This window comes from Theropithecus gelada, chromosome 1, assembly GCF_003255815.1.
Source record: "Theropithecus gelada isolate Dixy chromosome 1, Tgel_1.0, whole genome shotgun sequence".
NCBI lineage: Eukaryota > Metazoa > Chordata > Mammalia > Primates > Cercopithecidae > Theropithecus > Theropithecus gelada.
Window position 1 is genome coordinate 139,310,186 of NC_037668.1, and position 27,997 is coordinate 139,338,182.

At 38.4% G+C, this 27,997-nt stretch overlaps 1 protein-coding gene across 3 annotated transcripts in view; it reads left to right on the top strand.

Annotated features, from left to right (window-relative positions):
- LIN9 (lin-9 DREAM MuvB core complex component) overlaps positions 1-27,997 on the top strand; it is an 89,078-nt gene that overhangs the window by 27,593 nt on the left and 33,488 nt on the right. For all 3 annotated transcript variants that reach the window (XM_025393474.1, XM_025393482.1, XM_025393493.1), the window contains 4 exons: positions 2,915-3,072; positions 12,741-12,874; positions 14,426-14,545; positions 15,121-15,222. In XM_025393474.1, coding sequence (XP_025249259.1) covers positions 2,915-3,072; positions 12,741-12,874; positions 14,426-14,545; positions 15,121-15,222 — 514 coding nt within the window. The remainder of the gene's footprint in view (positions 1-2,914; positions 3,073-12,740; positions 12,875-14,425; positions 14,546-15,120; positions 15,223-27,997) is intronic.

The following is a 27,997-nucleotide window of genomic DNA, read 5'->3' on the forward strand; positions in this document are numbered from 1 at the left end:
ATCAAAGTTTGCTGAGATACAGTTTTTGTTTTGTTTTGTTTTGCTTTGTTTTTTTGAGACAGAGTCTCACTCTGTTGTCCAGGCTGGAGTGCAGTAGCATGATCTTGGCTCACTGCAACCTCTGCCTCCCAGGTTCAAGCAATTCTCCTGCCTCAGCCTCCTGAGTAGCTGGGATTACAGGCACCCGCCACCACGCCTGGCTAATTTTTGTATTTTTAGTAGAGACAACGGTTTCACCCTGTTGGCCAGGTTGGTCTTGAACTCCTGACCTCAGGTGATCCGCACACCTCGGCCTCCCAAAGTGCTGGGATCACAGGCGTGAGCCACGGCACCCAGCCAAGGTACTGCTTGTAACTATCAGATGGACAGAGTTCATAAAGGTTTTAATGTGTTGGGTTAGTAATGGCATGGTTAGTCATACGTATTACTAGTGAGAGATTAATTTTATATAATCTCTCTGGAGGACAATTTGGTAATATCTATAAAATTTACAAATTTCCATTCCCTTGACATAGCACTTAGAATGTGTAACACAGAACTACTTGCACACAGATGAAATTACATGTACAAAGGTATTTATTGCAGTATTGTTTGTAGTAGCAAAAGATTGGTAACAGCCTAAAAGTCCATAAATGGGGGAATGATTATAGTATGGTACTCCATATAATAGAAAACTGTGAAACCATTTAACGTAAAACAAAAACAGAAGACCGTTTCTATGTACTAATATGGAAACATTGCTATGCTGTGTCAAGAAAGCAAAATACACAACAGTGCATATTGTGGCTATTTGAGAAAAATAGAGGAACATATGCATTTTTTGATTGTATATGTCTAAGGTGTCAACGAAGGATCTATAAGAAAAGTATAATGGCTGGGCACCGGTGGCTAACACCTGTAATCCCAGCACTTTGGGAGGCCAAGGCAGGCGAATCATGAGGTCAGGAGTTCAAGAGCGGCCTGGCCAATATGATGAAACCTCATCTCTACTAAAAATACAAAAATTAGCTGGGTGTGGTGGTGTGTACCTGTAGTCCCAGCTACTCAAGAAGCTGAGGCAGGAGAATTGCTTGAGCCCAGGTGGTGGAGGTTGCAGTGAGCCGAGATCACACCACTGCGCTCCAGCCTGGGCAAAGAGCGAGACTCCGTCTCCAAAAAAAAAAAAAAAATTGTCAACTATAGGGAAATAGTATGGGTCCTGGGTTTAATGTCAAGAAGAGTTTTTTGGTATATTTTTAAAATTGATATATAATAGTTATACATATTTTGGGAGTACATGTATACAATATGTAATGATCAAATCAAGGTAATTGGGATATCCATTACCTCAAACATTTTTCTTTGTGTTGGGAACATTATAATTTTTCTCTTCTAACTACGTGGAAATAGTCAACAAAAAACAAAGTAAAAGAAAAATAAAAACAAGAAATAGTCAATTATTAACTATAATTTTCCTACTATACTGTCAAATACTAGAACTTATTCCTTCTATCTCACTGTATTTTTTTTTTTTTTTTTTGAGACGGAGTCTCGCTCTGTTGCCAGGCTAGAGTACAGTGGCACGATTTTGGCTCACTGCAACCTCCATCTCCTGAGTTCAAGCGATTCTCCTGCCTCAGCCTCCTGAGTAGCTGGGATTATAGGCACACACTGCCACGCCCAGCTAATTTTTGTGTTTTTGGTAGAGATGGGTTTCACCATATTGGCCAGGATGGTCTCAATCTCCTGACCTCATGATCCGCCCACCTCGGCTTCCCAAAGTGCTGGGATTACAGTTGTGAGCCACCGCACCAGGCCACAAGTCTGTTTTTATGATGCTACTTAGCTTACTAGTAACCCATTATCCTTTGCTTTATCTTCTCATATTCTTCCCATATATACAGCTTGAATCAATATTCAACAAGTTCAGAAATCATACAAAAAGTCATATTATCAGCTAAGATCTATGTGTATTCCAGTCCTTATTCATCATTGCTTACAACAATTTACTTTATACATTGCTTGTCTTTATATCCTTTTTTCTCATCGTGTTTGTTTAGTTTTTGAGACAACTTAAATGACAATAGAGCTCATAATGTACCTTTGAAAGTGAAAGCCATAACATGGCATGAACATGATGTTTAAATACTTTGCTTCATCCTGGGATTTGAAAATGGAAGCAAGATAGGCTCTAGAAATAAAAGGGAATTCAGCATTTATACTTTTAAGGCAGAAAGCATGATTAAAAGTTTACATAGTAGCAGGTCTCATCTGTAACTCCTGCATTGGTGTGTTTACTGGGTCACAGAGAAAATGTCATGTTCTTTTGGGTAGAATATTGAAATTGAACTTGGTCCCTATGAGATCTAGATTCCAGGCACAATTTCGTCACAGGATGGTGAAAAAATTATTTTGCTTTGTAGGAAGGAATAACCTGCTTTATGTTTTGTTTTTTGAGACCCAGGCTGGAGTGCAGTGCCGCAATCTCGGCTCACTGCAACCTCTGCCTCCGGGTTCAAGCAATTGTCCTGCCTCAGCCCCTTGAGTAGCTGGGATTACAGGCGCATGCCACCACGTCTGGCTAATTTTTGTACTTTAGTAGAGACGGGGTTTCACCATGTTGGCCAGGCTGGTCTCAAACTCCTTACCTCAGTTGATCTGCCCACCTCGGCCTCCCAAAGTGCTGGGATTACAGGTGTGAGCCACTGCATCCAGCTGATTTTAAGTTTTTAATCCCAGCACTTGAGCCAAGGAGGTGGAGCCCAGAATCGCTTGAGCCGGAGGTGGAGGTTGCAGTGAGCCAAGATTGTGCCACTGCACTCCAGCCTGGGTGACAGCCAGACCCTATCTCAAAAAAAAGAAGAAAAAAAAAAAAGATTTTAAGTTTTTATATGGGGTAGTTATCAGTTTGTATGTTTTTTATAATTTATTCTAGATGTTCTTCTGCATTTTTTGAGGAAGAGAGATCAGCATTAAAACAGAAACGGCAGAAAATAAGGCTCTTACAACAAAGGAAAGTTGCAGATGTTTCACAATTCAAAGATCTCCCAGATGAAATTCCTTTGCCTCTGGTTATTGGAACGAAAGTTACAGGTAAATGAAAACAAGCTAATTACTCTTTTGACTTGTAATTTTTAATCAAGGTAATCTTTTTTGTTTCTTTGGTTCTTATTTTATTTCATTTTTAATTACCAAGAAATATTTACAATAGACATCGTTAACCCTCACCCTATCCCTATCCCTCACCTCTCTCTGAGCCTGATTGATGCTCAGGGATGGAGTAGGAGTTCTGTAGTACACATCACTTGGTCTTTTTTTTCCTTAGTGACTTTGATTTTTCACTAGGATATGTTTACACGTACACATGGGACAAAATTCTGAAGGTGTAAGTAACCCAGATAATCTCCATTCGAGAAATGGCTTTTAAATTTAGAAAGCTTAAACTATAGCTCTGTGCAGTTTACAATAGAAGTTATTCTTTCTTCATGCATGAAATCTATTTTTTAAAGTAATTGGGAAAAAGTGTATTGGTTCAAAGTAACATCTACTACAATGTAAACTAAAGCCAACTGCCACAAAGATGAAATTTAATAATCTATTGGAGTAAGTATAGCTATGTATTATTTTAAAGTTTGTTTTTGTTTTTTTTTTCTTTTTGAGACCGAGTCTCCCTCTGTCACCTAGGCTGGAGTGCAGTGGCGTGATCTTGGCTCACTGTGGCCTCGACCTCCCGGGCTCAAGCAATCCTCCTGCCTCAGTCTCCCAAAGTGCTGGGATTACAGGCATGAATCACCACACCTGGCCATAAATTTTTTAAATTTTAAATTATTCTATATTTTCCTTCTACATTATTTGTTTTCCTTTCCTAACAAGCCTTGTCTGGTTAGTTCACAAACACCATTGTTCTCCTGGACTTTGGGTCTAGAAATAGTCCATTTCTAATGATCGAATAAAACTGAATTATTCACTAGTCTGCTCAACATTTTTAGGGGTGTAAATTTTGTCCATTTTATAGATGTGATTCTGTGTACTCATAATATGGAGAGAAAGTGCAAAATCTCAGGTTTAAGTTAATCCTTAATTACTTGGTGAAGGCAAATTACAATATATGTAATACAAGAAATAAGGTATTAAGTGGATAGAATAGGCTAGTAATTGTACTGAGTAATTGTAAGTGGACTTCAACCATTGAAAAATGGTCGGAGTAATTCGAGAATAGTTTTTGGAGGGAAGGGAACCTGGAGTTACATATTTATGTCATTTTTCCTGACTATAAAAGTGGTACATGTTTCTATTATATTGTAAAAATGATTAAGAGGAAATGTAGAAAATAGAGAAGAGACCAAATTATGCATATGAAATCCTAACACAGTTTATCTAGGAGAGACTAGATTTGGTAATAAATGAGTGTATATTGACAACTTACTGTGTAATCAACAGATTATAGATGATATGATCCCTGTCTTAAAACTAGTCAGGAAATAGAGGTGGAAATGGGATGAGATGGGTAGACAGCATATTTGAAAAGTATATTAGTTCTAAAAACTCCATATAAATAACTACAGCAATAAAGTCTAGTATAAGTACTAATGCTGACATACTGATTTATGCCAGAGAAATGCTGACGTGAGTCGAATGACTCTCAGACTTATTAGGAAATCCTTAAAAATTCATTGTTTCAGAATTTTAAGGACTGGTGATATTATTTGACAAGACTGAAAATCTTAGATAGTGTTTTTATGTAAGTACTCTTGTTACAGTGGTGAATAGGTTAGACAGGCTGTAGCAAAATGTGAGAAAACTACTAGAGCTGTTTTGTGTGTTGTGTTTTTTATTTTTGTTTTTGTTTTTTGAGACAAAGTCTTGCTCTGTTGCCCAGGCTGGAGTGCAATGGTGCGATCTTGGCCTACTACAACCTCCGCCTCCAGGGTTCAAGCAATTCTCCTGCCTCAGCTTCCTGAGTAACTGGGATTACAGGCATCCACCACCACGCCTGGCTAATTTTTGTAATTTTTTTAGTGGAGATGAGATTTCACCAAGTTGGCCAGGCTGGTTGGTCTCAAACTCCCAACCTCAAGTGATCTTCTGTCCGCCTTGGCCTCCCAAAGTGTTAGGATTACAGGCATGAGCCACTGCACCCAGCCTAGAGCTTTTTTTTCTTTTTCTTCCTTTTTTTTCTTTTCTTTTTTTTTTTTTGAGACAGAGTCTTGCTCTGTCGCCGGGCTAGAGAGCAGTGGCTCAATCTCGGTTCATTGCAACCTCCGCCTCCCACGTTCAAGTGACTCTCCTGCCTCAGGCTCCCGAGTAACTGGGACTGCAGGCACACGGCACCATGCCCAACATATTTTGTATTTTCGCCCAACGTATTTTGTATTTTTAGTAGAGACGGGGTTTCACCATGTTGGCCAGGCTGGTCTCGAACTCCTGACCTCGTAATCCACCCACCTTGGCCTCCCAAAGTGCTGGGATTACAGGTGTGAGCCACCGCCCCTGGCCTAGCCTAGGGCTTTTTTAAAGCAATGTTTTACATTTTCTCTTTGGGCTAGTGCAGAGGTCAGTAAACTTATGGCCTGTCGGCCAAATCTAGGCTACCACCCATTTATGTATAGTTTGTGAGCCTAGAATACTTTTTTTATTTGTAAATGGTTGAAAAAAATCAAAAGAATAATGATATGTTGTGACTTATGGAAATTGTATCAAGTTCACAGGGCCTCCTTAAGGAGTAAACATGCTCTAAATAAGTTCATAACTGAAACAGACCAACCCACACAAAAAGCAAGTGTGACAGGATCAAAAGGATCTGCCAGTAATTTTTTTTGCCTACAAGAAAAAAATTCAATACCCTATGCAGCATACAATAAAAAATTGCTATACTTGTGGGGAAAAAAAAGACAATTCCATAGTCAATAAAAATGTCATCAATAGAGATAGACTCTGAGATGACTCAGATGTTGGGATTAGCAGACAATGACTTCAAAATAGCTATCATAAGACATGTTCATGAACTTAAATGTAAATATAAATATAATGAACACAGGAAATCTGAGTGAATAAATGGACATTTTTCAGATAAAGAAAATGAATTTAGAACTGAAAAGTATAATATTTGAAAAGAAAAACTTGTGAATGAGCTTAAAAGCAAATTGGAAACAGTAAAAGAATGGGTTGGTGAACTTGAGAATGTATCAGTAGAAATTATCCAAGTATGAAAACAGGTAGGAAAAAAATGAAAAAAAAAAAAAAATAGACTCTCAGATCCCCCTGAGACAGTATTAAGCAAGATAACATATGTGTAATTGTGGTCCCCATAAAGACAGAGAAGCATTGGCACATAAAAAATATTAGACAAAACAAAAGCTGAAATTTTTCCAGAAGTATAGATCTAAGGTACTCTGAACCCCAAGCAGGATACCCACGTATACACAAAACCCATCATTAGACACAACACAGAAAATCTTCAGAGAAACTCTTAAAAGTAGTCACAGAAAAACAGCATATTATGTAAGAGGAGCACTGATATGGATGGCAGCCAACTTCATATCAGAAAAAATGCTAGGAGTAATGCCAAAAAAGTTCTTCAGACTGAAAGGAACTTTTTTTACATTACATGATATCGTATATAAACTAGAATCTACAGAAAGGACCATAGAACACCAGAAATGAATAAATATATGAATAAAATGAAATTATTGTGTTGCCAAGTTCTTAAATTTTATGTATGAACACACAGTATTAATTTAGTAGAAAGTAAAGGCCAGGCGTAGTGGCTCACGCCTGTAATCCCAGCATTTTGGGAGGCCAAGGCAAGTGGATCACTTGTCTCTACTAAAAATACAAAAATTAGCTGGGAATAGTGATGCACGCCTGTAATCCTAGCTACTCAGGAGGCTGAGGCATGAGAATCACTTGAACCCAGGAGGCGGAGGTTGCAGTGAACTGAGATTGCACCACTGCACTCCAGCCTGGGTAACAGAGTGAGACTCTGTCTCAGAAAAAAAAAAAAGAAAGTAATGTTGAGAGTGAGCATTATAGTTCCTAGCCCATTGTGGCTGAAAAACTTTAGTATGCATCAGAATCGAATCACCTGAAGGGTTTGATAAAACATATTGCTGGGCTCTACCTCTGAGTTTCTGATTCAGAAGGTCTGGGATAGGGCCTGGGAATTTGCGTGTCTGACAAGTTTCAAAGTAATGCTGCAGGTTTGGGAACTGCCTTTTTTTTAAAAAAAAAAAACACAAAACAAATGCAGAGAAGTATAGCTAAAAAGTCAAAAGAGAATTTGATTTTTTAAATACTGAATTTGGCCAGGTGCAGTGGCTCATGCCTGTAATTCCAGCACTTTGGGAGGCCGAGGCAAGCCAATCACTTGAGCCCAGGAGTTTGAGACCAGCCTGGCAACATGGTGAAACCCTGTCTCTACAAAAAATACAAAAATTGGTCAGGTGTGGTGATGTACTTCTGTAGTTCCAGTTCCTTGGAAGGCTGAGGTGGGAGAATTACCTGAGTCTCAACTGCAGGGAGAAGTGATTATACCACAGCACTCTAGCCTGGACAGAGTGAGACCTTGTCTCAAAAAAAAAAAAAAAATTATCTGATTTTAAAAAAAGATGGCAGGAAAGAAGGGACAAGGAACAACAACAAAAAACCCAAATGGGATAAATAGAAAATAGCAAGGTGGTAGACTTAAGTCTAGCTATCCTATTGTTATATTAAATGCCAGTGAACTATAAACACTTCTGCCAAGCACACTGGCTCACACCTGTAATCCCAGTACTTTGGGGAGGCCAAGGCAGGAGGATCACTTAAGCCCAGGAGTTTGGGACTAGCCTCGGCTACATAGTGTGTTGCGGTGATAAGACCCAACACCAGGTCGTGGGGACAATGAAGTCCGGCTGAATCAAAGGATTGAGAAAAAAGACAGTTTGAGAAAGAAAGTGGGACCAGGGGCCGATCGCAATTGTGGAGGCTGTGAAGGCCCCAAGCTCTGGGAGCCCTTGCTGTTTATTGGTAATCCAACAAAGAAACAGGTGGTGAGAATGTGGGGGTCAAAAAGGCAGGCACATGATCTACAGCTGTGACGGCTTAGCATTTATATAGAACATGTTCTGCTACTTGAGATAACAAGAATACAATCTAGGAGCCTAGGAGGGTTAGAAGAAAGCCAGCAAGTCTAGACACATTCTAGGGGACATTATGTCAGACATGCAAGCCCTGCCTCAGCTTTTTTCCTAACACTTAGCTTTTTCCCAACATAGTGAGACCCTGTCTCTACAAAAATTTAAAAAAAGGTCAAGCATGGTAGTGGGCACCTGTAGTCCCAGCTACTCAGGAGGCTGAGATGAGAGGATCACTTGAGCACAGGAGTTCTAGGCTACAGTGAGCTATGATCATGCCACTGCACTCCAGTTTGGGTAATAGAGCTAGACTTTGTCTCTTTAGGAAAAAAAAAAAAGAAAACCACTTCAATTAAAAAGTAAGGATTGACCAGGCATGGTGGCTCACGCCTGTAATCCCAGCACTTTGGGAGGCCAAGGCAGGCAGATCACTTGAGGTCAGGAGTTTGAGACCAGCCTGGCCAACATGGTAAAACCCCGTCTACACTAAAAATACAAAACTAGCCGGGTGTGGTGGCGTACGCCTGTAATCCCAGCTACTCAGGAGGCTGAAGCAGGAGAATCACTTGAACCTGGGAGGCAGAAGTTGCAGCAAGCCAAGATCACACCCATTGCACTCTGCACTCTAGCCTGGGCAACAGTGAGACTCTGTCTCAAAGAAAAAAAAAGTAAAGATTATGAGACTGGATTTTAAAAAAAGTAAGACTCATCTATATGCTGTCTTCAAGAGTTATACTTAAAATATAAAATCATAGACAGGTTGAAAGTGAAAAGATGAAAAAGATATGCAGTGCAAATAGTAACTGGAAGAAAGCTAAAGTGGCTATTTTAACATTAGAGAAAAATAGGTATCAAGACAGTATTGTCAGAGAGAAGTACTTCATAATGATAAAAATGGCCCATTCATCAGAAAGATATACCAATCCTAATATTATGTATGTATATACTATATACCTAACAATAGAGCTTCAAAATACATGAAAGCAATAGTTGAGATAACTAAAGAAAGAAATAGACAAATCCACAATGTAGTTGTAGGTTTTAACACCTCACTTCGAATAATTAATAGGTAGAAGAAGCCAAAACATGTATATACACATATAGAGGATCTCAACAACACTATCAATTATCTTGATCTAAATAATATTTTTAGAATACTACACTCAACAACTGCAGAATATATATGCAAATAACTTGTTTATCAACATATACCATATACTGGCCCATTAAAAAATGTCAATAAATTTTGAAAGATTGAAATCATATAGAGAATTTCTCTGACCACAACAGAATTTAATTAAGCATATTCCTTCTTTAGAAAATATTTTAGTAAACAAAGAGTAGTAGATTATTCCTCAAAAACGAGCAAAAAGAATAAAAAAGTCACTCTATTAGGGATTTTGCTGTAGGAACAAAGAATCTGGCAGGTAAAAAGTGACTGGACTTTGTGATTGTCATATACAGAGTTAGAAGCACAAGAGTTTGACAGATGCACTGGGTATTCAAAGTAATGGAAAATTTGAATAGTAGAGAAGTTTGGAAAAATGTCTAGACATGATACTTTAGCTACAGTATATAGGAAGTTGTTTGAGATGTGATACTTAAGCCACAGTTGTTCACCCCTGGAGAAATGAGAGTGTTAAAAAAGATATTAAAATCATTGATTTGTTAAGAAATTATAAGAATCTGAACTGTCCTGAAAGTAATCTTCGTAAAATGAACAATAATTCCAGGTTATCTGGGATTTTCTGTAGGTTATCTAAAGGAGTAAATGGAAAATAAATAAAAATTTTATTTATCAAATAAATTTTTCAAAAAATAGAAATGAATAGGAAAAAAAGTGCATACATACACAAACTTTTTTTTTGTTTTTTGTTTTTTGTTTGTTTTTTGTTTTTGAGAGTCTTGCTCTGTCTTCCAGGCTGGGGTGCAGTGGTATGGTATGACCTTGGCTCACTGCAATCTCTACCTCGTGGGCTCAAGCATTCCTCCCACCTCAGCCTCCAGGGACTACAGGCACATGCCACTACATCTGGCTAATGTTTTTGTATGTTTTTGTAGAGATGGGGTTTTACCATGTTGCACAGGCTAGTCTTGAACTCCTGAGCTCCAGTGATCCACCTACTTGGGCCTCCCAAAGTGCTGGGATTACAGGCATGAGCCACTGCGCCCAGCTTCCTTTAATTCTTTGAATATATTTATAACAGCTGCTTTTTAAGTCTTTGCTAAATATATTATCTCTATCAATTTATTACTGTACTTTTCTTGATTAAGAGCCGTACTTTCCTACTTCTTTACATGTCTAGTAATTTTTGGTGGAAAACTTGATATTTCAGATAATATAGCAACTATGTATTCTGATTTTTTGGAGAGTTGGATTTGCTTTAATAACTTGGCTATGCAAATACTGATGTCTTGCTTCATGTTTTTATTCTTATATTTATTATTAAACTTGGTTTCCAAAGAGTTGTGCCTGTGTCTGCATATAATTTAGTGGTCAGGGCTGGGTGCAGTGGCTCATGTCTGTAATCCCAACACTTTGGGAGTCTGAGGCGAGTGGATCACCTGATGTCAGGAGTTTGTGACCAGCCTAGCCAGCATAGTGAAACCCTGTCTCTGCTAGAAATACAAAAAAAAAAAAATTAGCCGAGTGTGGTGGCGGGCACTTGTAATCCCAGCTACTCAGGAGGCTGAGGCAGGAGAATCGCTTGAACCCAGGAGGCGGAGGTTGCAGTGAGCTGAGATCATGCCACTGCATTCCATCCTGGGCAACAGAACGAGACTCCCATCTCAAAATAATAATAATAACTTAATGGTCACCTAATGATTTGAACAGAGGTTATGCTCAAACATCTTGATTGGGAAAAGCCTCACATTGATTTATATGTGAGTTGGAGAACGTATATACAAAGTTGCTGCTAGTTTTCAAGTCATCTTTAGCTTTGACTTTTTGCCAGACTATTAGATCTTCCCCATCCATTTGCGTAGTAACCCAGTTAGCCAGGGATGGTAGAGAGAGCTTATTTCCACCCTTTTATAGCTCTCTAGTTTCCAGGACCTCCCTGTTAAATTTCTGACTGTCTTTCATGACCAACCAAAATTCTGGCTGGTTTTTGTGACCAACCCTGAACTAATAAAACCATTCTCATCAACCACGTTGATGGTAGTAGTGGGTATGTGAATAACCTCATACAAAAAGGCCACTGAGTCCCCCTGCCCTAACTTGAAGCTCTAGCACTTTTTCAACAATAAACGTTTCTTGTTTTCTACATTTGATCCATTTCCAGTACCCTGGAATGGTTTTTGACAATCTCATGACAATCTCATTCGTACTTGTTTTTTGTGGAGAGGAATTACCAGCCTCTTCATGCCACCATAACTAGTAGTCCTTTTCTATGTTTATATTTGTTTATTCAGCTTCATTATTCACATCTTCTGTATCCATGTTTACTTTTCCCTTAAAGGATCTGTCAGAAACTGAGAGAGATTTTCATCCTCTACAGTTGTGTTTTTATCAATTGATCCTTTTATTTTAAACAGTTTTGCATTGTGTATTTCTGTGTTCTATTAAAATGTTGTGTATTATACTATTTGGTTAGTCTAAAATATATTAGTTTGCCCAGTTTAAAGCCATTGATGCTGCTGTTCTTAAATTTTTTACTCATGTTGGATGTTTGTTTGGATTTCTCTGATGTTATTTTAGGCTGGACTTAAATAATAGTGACAGAGTTCATCTGTGTCATCAGTTCCAAGACTACTAGTTTTAGTGATTCACTAGAAAGACTCAGAGTACTCAGTACATGTACTCATGGGTAACATTTGTTACAGTGAAGGATACAAAACAAAATTGGCAAAAGAGTAAGGTGCCTGGGGCAAAGTCCAGAGGAAACCATGGGCAAGTTTTCAAAAGTCCTCTCCCAATAGAGTCATGCAAGACTTTTTAAATTCCCCCAGAGACAAGTTGTCACAACGCTTATAAGTGTTGTCTACCAGGGAAGCTCATTAGACTCAGTGACCAGAGTTTCTACTGGGGGCTGAGTATGTAGGCAACTTTTGCCTAGTACATACTAAAATTCCAGTCTTCTAGAGGGAAAGCAGGTATCCAGCATTAACCACATCGTCTGCACAATCTAGACACAGTAAACCACCATTATTAATTAGGGAACAGTGGGAACACTTCTGAAATCAAAGTTCCCAGATACCAGACAAAGGCCAACCTTGCAAGGAGGTTTTCCTAAGTATAGCAGTCTCAGGCCTGCTGTATTAAATTCTTTAATTCTTTTCTACACAAAATCTTTGTCTTTTTTTTTTAAATTGAACTACTCCTGGTGCTTCACTCATGAGTTTAATGACCAAAGTTCTTTTATTGTTTTTTTTGCAGTTAAATTATTTAAAATATTTTTCTCTTAATTTGGGAGTAATATAATTTTATTCATATGTGAAATTAGGGATCATCATATATAGTTTTGGTTTTTGTTTCAAAAAATCTTTGCTGTTTCTCTAAGCCAAAAATAAAGTGCATGCTTGTTTTGAAACTCTAATAGACAAAATACTGTACTATGATTTAAATTTCATGCTTGGAACAGTTTTATATTTGACTCTTCTTTGTATCTCCCACACATCATAATGCCTTTGTTCTTTTCTCAGCACGATTACGTGGTGTTCATGATGGTTTGTTCACTGGACAAATAGATGCTGTGGATACTCTTAATGCTACTTATAGAGTAACTTTTGATAGGACAGGGCTTGGAACCCATACCATCCCTGACTATGAAGTTCTCGTAAGTAGTATTTCATAATACATTTGTGTTTTATGCCTGTTAAATGTGTTATATAGAGTTTTCTTAGAAATCGTGTTTTATGATAGAATCAAGACTTTAGCTCACAGAGGAAGAGATCCTTAGGGGCCCCGAGCCCTATCTGCTAGACCCCTGGTTCGGAACTATACTTAAGTCTTCCATTTTCCAGGAACTAGAATTTCTCTGTTGGACCTTAACGACACGGCACTTTAGTATAACCAAACTGATGAGTCCTGACTAAATAACCTTGGAGAAGAAGCTACATAACATTTTCATTGCAGCTGTTAGGTTAAAGTATAGTCCTTTTGCAAAATTATTTTTAAAGTATGAAGTAACATTTGTACTTATTTGTTCTCCTGTTTTATTTTCAGAGGTATGCAGGATGGGTGTTAATTACCTTCGCTTTTGCATGATGAAACTCAGACATAAGTACAGTTGCGTAGTTTATTCAAGGCTCTAGATCTGGTTTCCTATTAGGCTGAGACTAGAATCGAGATCTTTTTTTTTTTTTGAGACGAAGTCTTGCTCTGTCGCCCAGGCTGGAGCGCAGTGGCGTGAACTCGGCTCGCTGCAACCTCTGCCTAGAATGTATTTTTATATATGTATGTCTGTCTTTGTAAATATATTTCCTAAAATATATATATCCTTAGTGCAGAAATACAATATTGCTTGATATCTCTCCACAATAGGAGAGAAAGAAAGTTGGAACTAAATGTAGAACAGAGTACACTACTCTTAAGTTTTTACATTAAAGGATTAAATCTTTAAACTCTCCTTTCAAAAAAAGTAAATTGGCTGGGCACGGTGGCTCATGCCTATAATCCCAGCACTTTGGCAGGCCGAGGTGGGTGGATCACCTGAGGTCAGGAGTTCGAGACCAGCCTGGCTAACATGGTGAAACCCCATTTCTACTAAAAATACAAAAAGTTAGCCAGGCGTGGTGGTGCGCGCCTGTAATCCCAGCTACTTGGGAGGCTGAGGCAGAAGAATTGCTTGAACCCAGGAGGTGGAGGTTGCAGTGAGCCCAAATCGCGCCATTGTACTCCAGTTTGGTCAACAAGAGTGAAGCTTGGTCTCAAAAAAAAAGTAAATTGCTTCTCTGTTTAATTAATTTAACTGTTTTTATGAGGTCACCCAAATATTTCTCCCTGGCTAAATAAGAATTGATTTTTAATTATTGTAGGATATATTCAGAAAGTCTAAATGCAGATAACCAAAGGTGGCCATAGAAAACTTTAATAATAATCTTTGATTCTCTGAACTATTTTGACCCCCCCCCTTTTTTTAAATTTCTTTTTGTCTTCTGGAGGTTCATCCTTTTGGCAGCAAAGTAGTGTTTTCATACTCTGTTTTAAGTTCTAGCCTTTGATCTGTATAGACTAATATGCTACTCTATAAATAATTAAATAGTAATAAATTCTATATGAATCATAGAATATGCACGAATATATATCTCAAGCTGAAATACAATAATTATAAAGCTTAAATGATGGTAAATTTCTTTAAGTTTTGTGGATTAATCTGTTTTCTCAGAGTAATGAGCCTCATGAGACAATGCCAATTGCTGCCTTTGGACAAAAACAGCGGCCTTCTCGATTTTTTATGACCCCACCACGGTTACATTATACTCCTCCTCTCCAGTCACCAATTATGGTAAGTATATTTTAGAAATATTATCAATAATTTAATTGATTATTACGAAGGTGAACTATATTCTTAAGAAATACACATCTATTACAACTTCAAAAGATACGCACACTGTTTTGAATTGAAAATATTAAATAACATAAATAGTTGCTTCACCTCCAGAAATATTTTCCTTTTTATTGGATTTTAATATAATATTAATTATAACAGAATTTTCTGTTTTTCTAAAAGTAAGATACTTCCTGGCTGGGCGCAGTGGCTCACGCCTGTAATCCCAGCACTTTGGGAGGCCGAGGCAGGCAGATCATGAGGTCAGGAGTTTGAGACCAGCTGACCAACATGGTGAAATGCTAAAAATACAAAAATACAAAAATTAGCTGGGTATGGTGGTGCGCACCTGTAATCCCAGCTGCTTGGGAGGCTGAGGCAGGAGAATCACTTGAACCTAGGAGTCAGAGGTTGCAGTGAGCTGAGATCACATTTGGCAACAGAGCGAGACTCTGTTTAAAAAAATAAAATAAAAAAATAAGTTTCTTCCTCTGAATAGTCAATGATTAAATAATTCCCTTTTATTCTCACAGGATAATGATCCTTTATTGGGACAGTCGCCGTGGAGAAGTAAAATTTCTGGCTCTGACACTGAAACATTAGGTGGTTTTCCAGTAGAATTTCTTATCCAAGTGGTAAGAATTGTTCTGAGTATCTTGGCTCTTTGTTTAAAAACTCAATGTATTTTATGTTATTAAGGTTGAAAATTTTTCTAGGGCCGTGTAGGTTTATCACCGTGTAGGTTTTAAGAGGTACTATTTCCAACAAAGCCTAAAAATAAAAGTTATAAAAAAAAGAAAAGACTTAACAGATCTTTTTCTTGAGCTTTGTCTTGTGTCTGAGTTCTTATTATTCTGCTATTTTAAGAGCTCAAACATTCTTGCATATGTTCTGTGAAATTCTGAATGTTTGGCTGTTAATAACTTGGGTAACTATGAAGGCTTTTATTTAGTAACCTCAGCATATTCTGCTATCATTAGTCAGTTCAACAGTTATGATGTCCTGGCTAGCTTATATGGTTAGAAGAAATTTTATTTCTTTTCAGAGACTAGAAACAGGTATTCACTTGCTAAGTACTTAGTGATTAGACACTGAGAAATCTAAGCCTAAACTGAAATAAGTGTAAGTATTATATTGGAAAATTTTCCTTATAGCTGAACTCTTAAAAATGTAATGAGTTTGAAAATTAGATTAAATAAATTTTTTAGTTTGAATCATAGTCTAATAATGTATTGTTTCATTTCCTTTTTGGAAAATGAAAACTATTTTGGCTTGGGATAGATAGGATCTTTATTTTCATTTATTTATTTAGAGACTGAGTCTCGCTCTGTTGCCCAGGCTGGAGTGCAGTGGGTCGATCTCGGCTCACTGCAACCTCCACCTTCCGGATTCAAGCTTTTCTCCTGCTTCAGCCTCCTGAGTAGCTGGGATTACAGGCATGCACCACTACGCCCAGCTAATTTTTTTTGTAATTTTAATAGAGATGGGGTTTCACTGGGCTGACCAGGCTGGTCTCCAACTCCTAACTTCACCTTGGCCTCCCAAAGTGCTGGGATTACAGGCGTGAGCCACCACACCCGGCCGATACGATCTTTATAAATAAAAATGTTTATAACATAATCTGTGAAAATATTCACAGTGTTCTTTTGCAGTTGATGTTATTTTAAGGAAAAGTCTTGTCAGTTGTGTGTCTGTGTATAGCATTCTGTGTTCCTCAATCACATTTTTTATTTAATATTTATTTATTTATTTATTTATTTATTTATGTTATTTGAGACAGAGTCTCACTCTGTCATCCAGGCTGGAGTGCAGTGGCACGATCTCAGCTCACTGTAGCCTCTACCTCCTGGGTTCCAGTGATTCTTCCACCTCAGCCTCCCAAGTAGCTGGGATTACAGGCGCATGCCACCACACCCAGCTAATTTTTTGTATTTTTGGTAGAGACGGGGATTCACCATGTTGGCCAGACTGGTCTCAAACTCCTGACCTCAAGTGATCTGCCCTCGGCCTCCCAAAGTGCTGGGATTACAGGCATGAGCCACTGCGCCTGGCCTATTTATTTTTTTGAGAAAAAGTATCACTCTGTTGTCCAGGCTGGAGTATAGTGGTGCCATTATGGCTCACTGCAGCCTTAACCTCCCAATCTCAGGCAGTCCTCCCACCTCAGTCTCCCAAGTAGCTGAGACTATAGGCATGTACCACCACTCCCAGCTAATATATTTTTTATTGGTTTTATAGAAATGGAGTCTCACTGTGTTACCTAGGCTGGTCTCGAACTCCTGGGCTCAAATGATCCTCCCACCTTGGCCTTCCAAAGTGCTAAGATTACAGACTTGAGTCACCATGCCCAGCCAATGATATATTGTTAGTTATCCTTGCAGTATAAAATTTCTCACACCTTTGGCTTCTTGAGGCAGATGAATATTTTTATATGAAAGACTGAAAATGTGATAAGAGCAAAGACTTATTCTTTTCACAAAGAAGACACTTGTTTTTAATTCTTTCTTTTAAATAGTAGAAGTAAAAACAAAGCTAATATGTTATATTTGAACAGGTGTTGTGTGTGTGAGTTTGAGAGAGATCCATAAGCAAAGGGAGCCAGAAGCTAAGTACTACTACGCTATGTCTACATAGTGATATTTTTATCGATCCTTGTTATATTTGATTTTTGATTCAGTACACTTTTTTCTTTAGAGAGGTTTTAGGTTCATAGCAAAATTGAGAAGAAGATACAGATATTTCCCATATACTTCCTGACCCCACACCTGTGTAGTCTCCCCCTATTATCTCCCACCAGAGTGGTATATTTGTTACAGTCATTACCTTCATTAACACATCATTTCACCTAAAGACCATAGTTCACATTAATGTGTTTAAGGGTGTGGAACATTTTAAGAGTTTTGACAAATGTATAATATCATGTATCTACCATTATGTATCATATAGAGTAGTTTCGCTGCCCTAAAAATCATCTGTGTTTCACCTTTTTATCCCTTCCCCTGAGCCCCTGGAAATCACTGATCTTTTTACTGTTTTCATAGTTTTGTCTTTTGCAGACTGTCATATATTTGAAGTCATACAGTATATAACCTTTTTATGTTGGTTTCTTTCACTTACTAGTATACATTTAAGTTTCTTTCATGTCTTTTCATGGCTTGATAGCTCATTTCTTTTTAGCATTGGATAATATTACATTGTTGGGATGTACCACAGTTTATTTACTCATTGACAAACTGAAAGGCATCTTGGTTGCTTTCGAATTTTGGCAATTACGAATAAAGGTGCCATAAACATCTGTGTGCAGGTTTTTGTGTAGCCGTAAGTTTTCAGCTCCTTTGGGTAAATACCAAGGAGTGTAATTGCTGGATCATATGGTAAGAGTATGCTTAGTTATATAAGAAACTGACAAGCTGTGTTCTAAAGTGGCTGTACCATTTTGCATTCCATCAGCAGTGAATGGGATTTCCTGTTGCACTACATCCTCATCAGCATTTGGTATTGTCAGTGTTCTGGATTTTGGCAATTCTAATAGGTTTGTTGTGGTATCTTATTATTTAAATTTGCATTTCCCTGATGACATATACATTTCCTCATTGAGCATCTTTTCATATGCTTATCTGCCATCTGTATATCTTCTTTGGTGAGGTGTCTGTTAAGATCCTTGGCTCATTTTTTAATCCAATTGTTTGTTTTCGTATTGTTGGGTTTTAAGAGTTCTTTGTATATTTTGGAAAGCAGTTCCTTATCAGATGTATATTTTACAAATATTTTCTCCCAGTCTGTGGCTTGTCTTTTCATTCTCTTTACATCTTTAACCAAACAGAAGTCTTTAATTTTAATGAAGTTCAGCTCATCATTTCATTCTTTCATGGATCATGCCTTTGGTGTCATATTTAAAGTGTTGTCGTAAAACCAAAGTCATCTAGATTTTTTTTCCTGTGTTACTTTCTAGGAGTTTTATAGTTTTGGATTTTACATCTATGTTTGTGATTCTCTCTGTGAAAGGTGTAAAGTTTTTCTCTAGATTCTTTTTTTGTTTTGTTTTGTATGTGAGTGTCCAGTTGTTGCAGCACCATTCATTGAAAAGACTGACTTTTCTCCACTGTTGCCCATTTGTTGAAGATAATTGATTATGTGGATTTATTTCTGGGCTCTCTATTCTGTTCCATTGATCTATTTTATTTTATTCTTTGCCACTACCACGCTGTCTTGGTTACTATAGCTTTATAGTATGTTTCAAAGTTGAATAGCATCAGCCATTCAACTTTGTTCTTCTACTTCAATATTGTGTTGTCTATAGTAGGTCTTTTGCCTTTCAATATAGACTTTAGAATCATTTTGTCAATATCCATAAAACAACTTGCCGGGATTTTGACTTGTATCGCATTGAATTTATAGATCAAGTTGAGAAGAACTAGTATCTTGACAGTGTTGTGTCTTCTTATCCATGAACATGAAATATCTCTTATTTAGTTCTTTGATTTGTTTCATCAGAGTTTTGCTCATATAGATCTTGTACATATTTGTTAGATTTATACTTGAGTATTTCATTTTGGGAGTATTAAGGTAAATGATACTGTGCTATATTTTTAATTTCACATCATACTTGTTTATTGTTGGTATATGACAAAGCAGCTGACTTTTGTATGTTAACTTTGTATCCTGCAACTTTGCTGTAGTCACTTATTAGTTCCAGGGATTTTTTTTTTTTTTTTTTTTTTTTTGTCAGTTCTTTCAGATTGTCTACATAGGCAGTCGTGTCACCCGCCTAAAACAGACATTTTTTTTTTTTATTCCCAATTCTACCTTTTATTCCTCTTTCTTGTCTTATTGCATTAGCTAGGACTTCCAGTATGATGTTGAAAAGAGTGATAAGAGAGGACATCGTTGCCTTATTCCTGATCTTAGTGGGAAAACTTCTAGTTTCTCACCATTAAATATGATATTTGACATGGGGTTTTTTTGTAGATTTTTTTTGGTTTATCAGGTTGGGAAAGTTGTCTATTCCTAGTTTACTGAGAGTTTTTATCATGAATGAGTGTTGAATTTTGTCAAATACTTTGCCTCTATCAATCTGATCATATGATTTTTCTTCTTTAGCCTACCGATGTGATGGATTATATTAATTAATTTTCTTTTTTTTTCCTTTTTTTTTTTTTTTTTTGATGGGGTCTTTCCCTTTTTTCCAGGCTGGAATGCAGTGGCACGATTTCGGCTCACTGCAACCTCCACCTCCCAGCTTCAAGCATTCTCCTGCCTCGGCCTCCTGGGTAGCTGGGACTACAGGCACATGCCACCATGCCTGGATAACTTTTTAGTAGAGACAGGGTTTCACTGTGTTGGCCAGGCTGGTCTTGAACTCCTGACCTCAAATCATCTACCCACCTCAGCCTCCCAAAATGCTGGGATTACAGGCATGAGCCACCACGCCTGACTTATATTAATTAATTTTCAAATGTTGAATCAGCCTTGCATACTTCAGATAAATCTCACTTGGGGCCAGGTGCGGTGGCTCACACCTGTAGTCCCAGCACTTTGGGAGGCCAAGGCAGGTGGATCACGAGGTCAGGAGATTGAGACCATCCTGGCTAACATGGTGAAATCCCGTCTCTACTAAAAATACAAAAAAATTAGCTGGGTGTGGTGGTGGTGCGGGCACCTGTGGTCCCAGTTACTTGGGAGGCTGAGATGGGAGACTGGCGTGAACCCAGGAGGCAGAGCTTGCAGTGAGCCGAGTTCATGCCACTGCACTCCAGCCTGGGCGACAGAGCAAGACTCTGTCTCAAAAAAAAAAAAAAGTCTCACTTGGCTGTGATCTTAAATCCTTGTATACATCATTGGATTCAATTTGCTAATATTTTATTGAGGATTTTTGCTTCTGTGTTTATGAGAGATACTGATCTATAGTTTTTTTCTTTTCATGTTTGGACAGGGGATCTATGTTGCCCAGGCTGGGCTAAGACTCCCGGGTTCAAGTGATTCTCCCACTTCAGCCTCCCAGTAGCTAGGACTATGAGTACATTCCATTATGCATGGCTTGTTGTTGTCTTTCACAGTGTCTTTGTCAGATTTTGGTATTAAGGTAATGCTGACCTTGGAGAATGAGTTAGGAAGTATTTTCTCTGCTTCTATCCTCTAAAACATTACAGAGGTTGGGTATAATTTCTTCCTCAAATGTTTAGTAGAATTCCTCAGTGAACCCATCTGGGCCTGGTGCTTTCTGTTTTGGAAGGTTATTAATTATAGACTCAATTTATTTAATAGATATAAACCTATTCAGAGCCTTCCACTTTTTTCTTGTGCGAGTTTTAGAAATTTCAAGGAGTTTGTTCATTTTTTTTTTTTTAGGTTATAAAATATATATATATATATATATATGGGCATATAGTTGTTTATAGTGTTCTTTTATTATCTTTTTAAAGTCCATAGGATCTGTAATGAGGCCCCTTTTTCATTTCTGAAATTAATAATTTGTGTCCTCTCTCTTTTTTCTTAGCCTAGCTAGAGGCTTATCAATATCATTGATCTTTTTAAAGAACCAACTTTTGGTTTTGTTGATTTTTTTTCTCTTAATTTCCTATTTTTAATTTTATTGATTTCTGCTCTAATTTATAATATTCTGCTTACTTTGTATTTAATTTGCTTTTTTTTTTTTTTAAGTTTCCTAAGGTGGAAGCTTAAATTACTGATTTTAGATCTTCTTTACTAATAAATGCATTCGATACTACAAATTTCCCACTAAGTGCTGCTTTGACTGCATCACACAAATTTTGACAATTTGTCTCTTTATTTTTATCTAGTTCAGAATATTTTTCCATTTCTTTTTTTAGATTGCTTTTTTGACTCATGTATTATTTAGACATATCTTCAGATTTTACAGCTTGCTTTGTTATTGATTTCTGGTAGAAGTTCATTGTGGTGTAAGAGCATACATTGTATGATTTCTATTCTTTTAATTTTGTTAAGGTATGTTTCATGGCCCAGAATGAGATCTTCATGAATTTTCTGTACAACCCTGAGTAGAAAGTATATTCTGCGGTTGTTGGATGAAGTAGTCTATAGATACCAATTATATCCAGTTAATTGATGATATTGTTGAGTTTATGTCCTTGCTGATTTTCTGCCCGTTGGATCTGTTCATTTCTGATAGGGGGGTATCCAAATCTCCAACTGGTGGATTGATCTATTTGTCAGTAGTTAATGTATTTTGCCTCATGTTTTGATGTTCTGTTATTAGGCACATAAATATTAAGTATTGTTGGCCGGGTGCAGTGGCTCACGCCTGTAATCCCAGCCCTTTGGGAAGCTTAGGCGGGCAGATCGCTTGAGGTCAGGTGTTCGAGACCAGCCTGGCCAACATGGTGAAACCCCATCTTTACTAAAAATACAAAATTAACCAGGTGTAGTGGCAGATACCTGTAATCCCAGCTACTCGGGAGACTGAGACAGAATTGCTTGAACCTGGGAGGCGGAGGTTGCAGTGAGCTGATGTTGCACCACTGCACTCCGGCCTGGGTGACAGAGCAAGAATCTGTCTCAAGGCCGGGCGCGGTGGCTCATGCCTGTAATCCCAGCACTTTGGGAGGCCGAGGCGGGCGGATCACAAGGTCAGGAGATCGAGACCACGGTGAAACCCCGTCTCTACTAAAAATACAAAAAACTAGCCGGGCGCGGTTGTGGGCGCCTGTAGTCCCAGCTACTCGGGAGGCTGAGGCAGGAGAATGGCGGGAACCCGGGAGGCGGAGCTTGCAGTGAGCTGAGATCGCGCCACTGCACTCCAGCCTGGGCGAAAGAGCAAGACTCCGTCTCAAAAAAAAAAAAAAAAAAAAAACAGAAAAGATATTATGTCTTCTTGGAACATTGACCCCTTTTTCATTATGTAATGCCCCCTTTTATTCCTGACGCCTTTTCTTGCTCTGGAGTCTACTTTGTCTGAAATTAATATAACTGCTCCTCCTTTCTTTTGATTAGTGTTAGCATGGCATATTCTTTATCCATTTACTTTTTTTTTTTTTTTTTTTTTGAGACGAAGTCTTGCTCTGTCGCCCAGGCAACCTCTGCCTCCTAGGTTCAAGCGAGTCTCATGCCTCAACCTCCCGAGTAGCTAGGATTACGTGTCCACCACACCTGGCTAATATTTGTATTTTTAGTAGAGACAGGTTTTTTCCACCATCTTGGCCAGGCTGGTCCAGAACTTCTGACCATGAGAAATGTGCCTGCCTCAGCCTCCCAAAGTGCTGGGATTACAGGTGTCAGCCACTGAGCCTAGCCCTGTTTTTTTTGTTTGTTTGTTTGTTTTTTGTTTTTGAGAACAGGGTCTCCTTCTGTAGCCTAGGCTGGAGTGCAGTGGCTCACTACAGCCTCAACCTCCTGGGCTTAAGAAATCCTCCCACCTCAGCCTCCCAAGTAGCTGGGACTACAGGCATAAGCCACCACACCTGCTAATTTTTGTATTTTTTGTATGGACATGGGGTGTCAGTGTACCCTAGGCTGGTCTTGAACTCCTTGGCTCGAGCAATGGGACCCACCTCGGCCTCCCAAAGTACTGGGATTATAGGGGTGAGCCACCACACCTGGCCTTCATCCATTTACTTTTAATCTATCTGTGTCTTTATGTTTAAAGTAGATTTCAAAGTGATTATTGATATAATTGGATTATCATACAGTAATATCTGTCATATTTATTACTATTTTCTATTCGTTGCTCATATTCTTTATTTCTATTTTTATATTCCACTCTTTTTTTTTTGCCTTTTATGGTTTAATTTATGTAATTCCTTTTTTTTCTGCTTTTTTAGCATATAGGTTATACTTTTTTCTTTTAACTTTCTTTAATGGTTGCTCTAGAGTTTACATTATAAACTTTTACAACTAATCCACATCCACTTTCAAATAACACTGTACAGCTTCATGGGTAGTATTAGTACCTGATAATAACAAAATAATCCTAATTAATCCCTCCTTTCCTTTGTATCATTGCTGTCATTATTTTATTTATACCTAAGCATGCATAAGCATATATACACATAATCATATATAATCAAATATGCTGTTGCTGTTATTATTTTGAGCAAATTGTTATCTGTTGGAACAATTAGGAATAAGGAAAATAAAAGTTTGTATTTTACCTTCAATGTATTCTTTCTTTGATACACTTCCTTTATTTATATATGAATTTCTGACATGTATCATTTTCTTTTTCTCTAAAGAACATCATTTAACATTTCTGGCCGGGCATGGTGGTTCACGCCTGTTGTCCTAGCACTTTGGGAGGCTGAGGTGGGTAGATCACTTGAGGTCAGGAGTTCAAGACCAGCCTGGCCAACATGGTGAAACCCCATCTCTGCTAAAAATACAAAAATTAGCCGGGCATGGTGGCGCTTATAGTCCCAGCTGCTTGGGAGGCTGAGGCATGAGAATCGCTTGGACCTGGGAGGTGGAGGTTTTAGGGAGCCAAGATCACTCCATTGCACTCCAGCCTGAGCAAGAGAGCAAGATTCCATCTCAAAAAAAAAAAAAAAGAAAAAAAAACCATTTCTTACAAGGCAGTCCTACTAGTGACAGATTTTCTCAAGTTTCTTTCTCTGAGAAAGTCTTTATTTTTCTTTCACTTAAAAAATTTTTGTTTTATTGGCCGGGCATGGTGGCTAACGCCTGTAATCCCAGCACTTTGGGAGGTTGAGGCGGGTGAATCATGAGGTCAGGAGATCGAGACCATCCTGGCTAACACGGTAAAGCCCCGTCTCTACTAAAATTACAAAAAATAAGCTGGGCATGGTGGCAGGCGCCTGTAGTCCCAGCTACTCGGGAGGCTGAGGCAGGAGAATGTCGTGAACCTGGGAGGTAGGGCTTGCAATGAGCCAAGATTGTGCCACTGCACTCCCACCTGGGCAACAGAGCAAGACTCCGTCTCAAAAAAATAAAAAAATAAAAAAATTATTTTATTTTATTTATTATTGTAGAGATGAGGTCTAGCTGTGTTTCTCAGGCTGCTCCAGAACTCCTGGGCTTAAGCAGTCCTCCCTCTTGGCCTTCCAAAGTGCTGAGATTATAGGCGTGAGCTATGATGCCCAGTCCTGTTTTACTTTTGAATGATAATTTCATAGGGTGCAGGGGTTTAGATTGCCAGTTTTTTTTTCTCAACACAAGACATTTCACTCCAGTCTCCTCTTGCTTGCCTGGTTTCTAAGAAGTCAGATGAAATTCTTATCTTTGCTCCTCTATCGGCAAAGTGTTTTCTTTCAGGGTTTTTTTTTTCCTTTTTTTTAGTATGTAGAGATGGGGTTTTGCCATGTTGCCCAGACTGGTCTCAAACTGCTGGGCTCAAGCAATCTGCCCGCCTCAGCCTCCCAAAGTGCTGGGATTACAGGTGTGAGCCACCATAGCTGAACCAGAATTTTTCTTCGTCTTGGATTTTCTGTGGTTTGAATATGATAGGTGTAAATCTAGAGGTTTTTGTGGCATTTTCTCTGCTTGGTATGCTCTGAGCTTCTTAGATCTTTGGTTTGGTATTTGACATTAAATTAGGGAAACTCTCATTCATTATATTTCAGATAGTTCTTCCTTTTTTTCTCTCTTTCCTCTCCTTCTTGTATTTCCATTAATGCATAAAGTTACACCTTTTGTAGCTGTCCCACAATCCTTGGACATTCTGTGCTGACTTTTTCAGTCTTTGTTCTCTTTGTTTTTTAGTTTTGGAAGTTCCTATTAATACATCCTCTTCTGAGATAACTGTTGTGGAAGGAAAAAAAAAGAAAAATAAATAATATATCCTCAAGCTCAAGAAATTTTCATCTCTCTGCTTGCATTGCCCATCTGTTCTTGCATGCTATTTTATCCATTAGAGGCCTTAGCTTATTACTCATAGTTCTTTAAAATTTCAACATCCCTGCCATATCTAAGGCTGGTTTTTATGCTTGCTTTGTCTCTTCAACTATGTTTTTTGCCTCTTTTCGTACCTTGTAATTTTTTCTTAATTGCCAAACAAGATGTACTATGTAAAAGGAACTGTGTCAGCCTGAGCTTCTAGACTGTGAACTTCACAAATGCACCTCAGTTTTTCCTCCTGTTAGGTGGTACGGGGTGGCTAGAGTGGGCTGGGATTGGGTTTTTCTCTTGCCCCAGGTCAGCTAGCCTCTGATAAAACCCTAGCATGTTAGCTTCTGGTTAAATACTTTTTCCTGAGGTCAGGCCTTGCTAAGAAGAACAGAATGCTCCATTTTAATTCAAAATTGTTAGTTTTCTCTTCCCCTTGCAGGAAACAAGAGGGTGTATTTCTGCAGTATTCACTAAGAAACAGATTAAGCCCCTGGAAGTAAAACTCACAAAAGTATGCTTTTCAAAAAACCCTCATAACTGGGTCCCATTGAGTAAATGCTTAATGGTCAGACTTGCCCGCACCTACCACATAAATTACAGTTCCGTTTTTCCTACCCCAGCACTGGTTCCTAGAGGTTTTTGCTCACATGTTTCTGCTCCAGTAAATTGTGATTCTACATATTTGCCTTTCATTCTTTCTAATTTTGTGGACAGTTTGCCTTGGCCCTCAATTCTCTTAGAGATCTAAGAAGTGTCGTTGATTTTTTAAGTATGTTCAGTTTTTTACCTGGTGTTAGGATGGAGTAGCATCTTCCAAGCTTCTTATATCCCAGACTGTAAACTGAAAGTCTATGTATTTGATTTTAGTACTTAATTTAAAATGTATAATCTATATGTAAAGCCTAGTTAAAACACTACTTCCACTATTATTTTAAGATATTTAAGAGGTAAAAATAAAAATTATTTTATGTCCTTACCTTTTATAGTATGTGAGGTTTTATAAAACTCAGTTTTGCTCTTAAGTGTTGAAGTTGATATTTTCACTTTTTGCTGTTCCAAATATATTTTTTCTTATGACAAAAGACACGTTAAAAATGTTTTGCTGCCAGGCACAGTGGCTCACACCTGCAATCCCAGCACTTTGGGCGGCCAAGCTGGAAGGATTGGGAGTCTAGGAGTTCAAGACAGGCCTGGGCAACATAGACAAGGATTGAGTCTAGGAGTTGACAACAAGCCTGGGCAACATAGTGAGACCCCCATCTCTATAAAAAATACAAAAATTAGCCAGGTGTGGTGGCATGCCCCTGTAGTCCCAGCTACTCGGGAGTCTGAGGTGGAAGATCACTTGAGCCCAGGAGGTTGAGGCTGCAGTTGAGCCATGATCACACTACTGCACTCAGCCTGGATAGCTATAAGCTACCACGCCCGACCTTATTCTTTCTTTCTTTCTTTTTTTTTTTTTTTCTTTTTTGAGACAGAGTCTTGCTCTGTTGCCCAGGCTAGAACGCAGCAGTCATGTGATCTCGGCTTCACCTCCCAGGTTCAAGCAACCCTCATGCCTCAGGCTCCCGAGTATCTGGGACTACAGGCTCGAGCCACCACGCCTGGCTAATTTTTGTATTTTTAGTAGAGATGAGGTTTTACCATCTTGGCCAGGCTGGTCTTGAACTCCTGACCTCAGGTGATCCATCAGCCTCAGCCTCCCAAAGTGCTGGGATTACATACAGGCATAAGCCACCATGCCTGGCCAAAAAAGGGTTATCTCTTAGAAATAAATAATAAGGGCTGGGCGTGGTGGCTCATGCCTGTAATCCCAGCACTTTGGGAGGCCAAGGCAGGTGGATCACCTGAGGTCAGGAGTTTGAGACCAATCTGGCCAACATGGTGAAACCCCATTACAGGCAGATTTCTTTTTTTTAGGAAACATAACTACACTATCTATTACATCTATAAAAACTTAAATGTCAATATCAAATATCCAGTTGGTATTCAGATTTTTCAGTTGTTTTTTAAATGTTGAGTCCCTTTTTTCTCCATTCAGCTTATTGAAGAAACTGGATCCATACAGTCTCCCATAGTCTCAATTTTTCTGACTAAATCCTTGTGGGATTATTTAACTTGTTCTTTGTATTTTATGTAAGTTGAAAATTATGTCTAGAGGTTTGATTGGATTTAGGTTTTTTGATTGGCTGTTTGTTTTCATGTGACTACTTTTACAGGTGGTTTTGTGTTCTTTTGATAGGAGGCATTTATTTATTTATTTATTTATTATGAGATGGGGTCTTGCTCTGTTGCCCAGGCTGGAGTCCAGTGGCATGATTTCAGCTCACTGCATCCTCCACCTCCCAGGCTCAAGAAGTTTTCGCACCTCAGCCTCCTGAGTAACTGGGACTACAGATGCAAACCACTAAACACGGCTAATTTTGTTTATTTTTTGTGGAGATAAGATCTCAAACTCCTGGACTCACGATCCCAGCTACTTGGGAAGCTGAGGCTGGTCACAAACTCTTGGGCTCAAGTGGTCTTCCCGCCTTGGCCTCCCAATGTACTGGGATTACAGGTGTGAGCCACTGTATCTCTGACCTATTTATT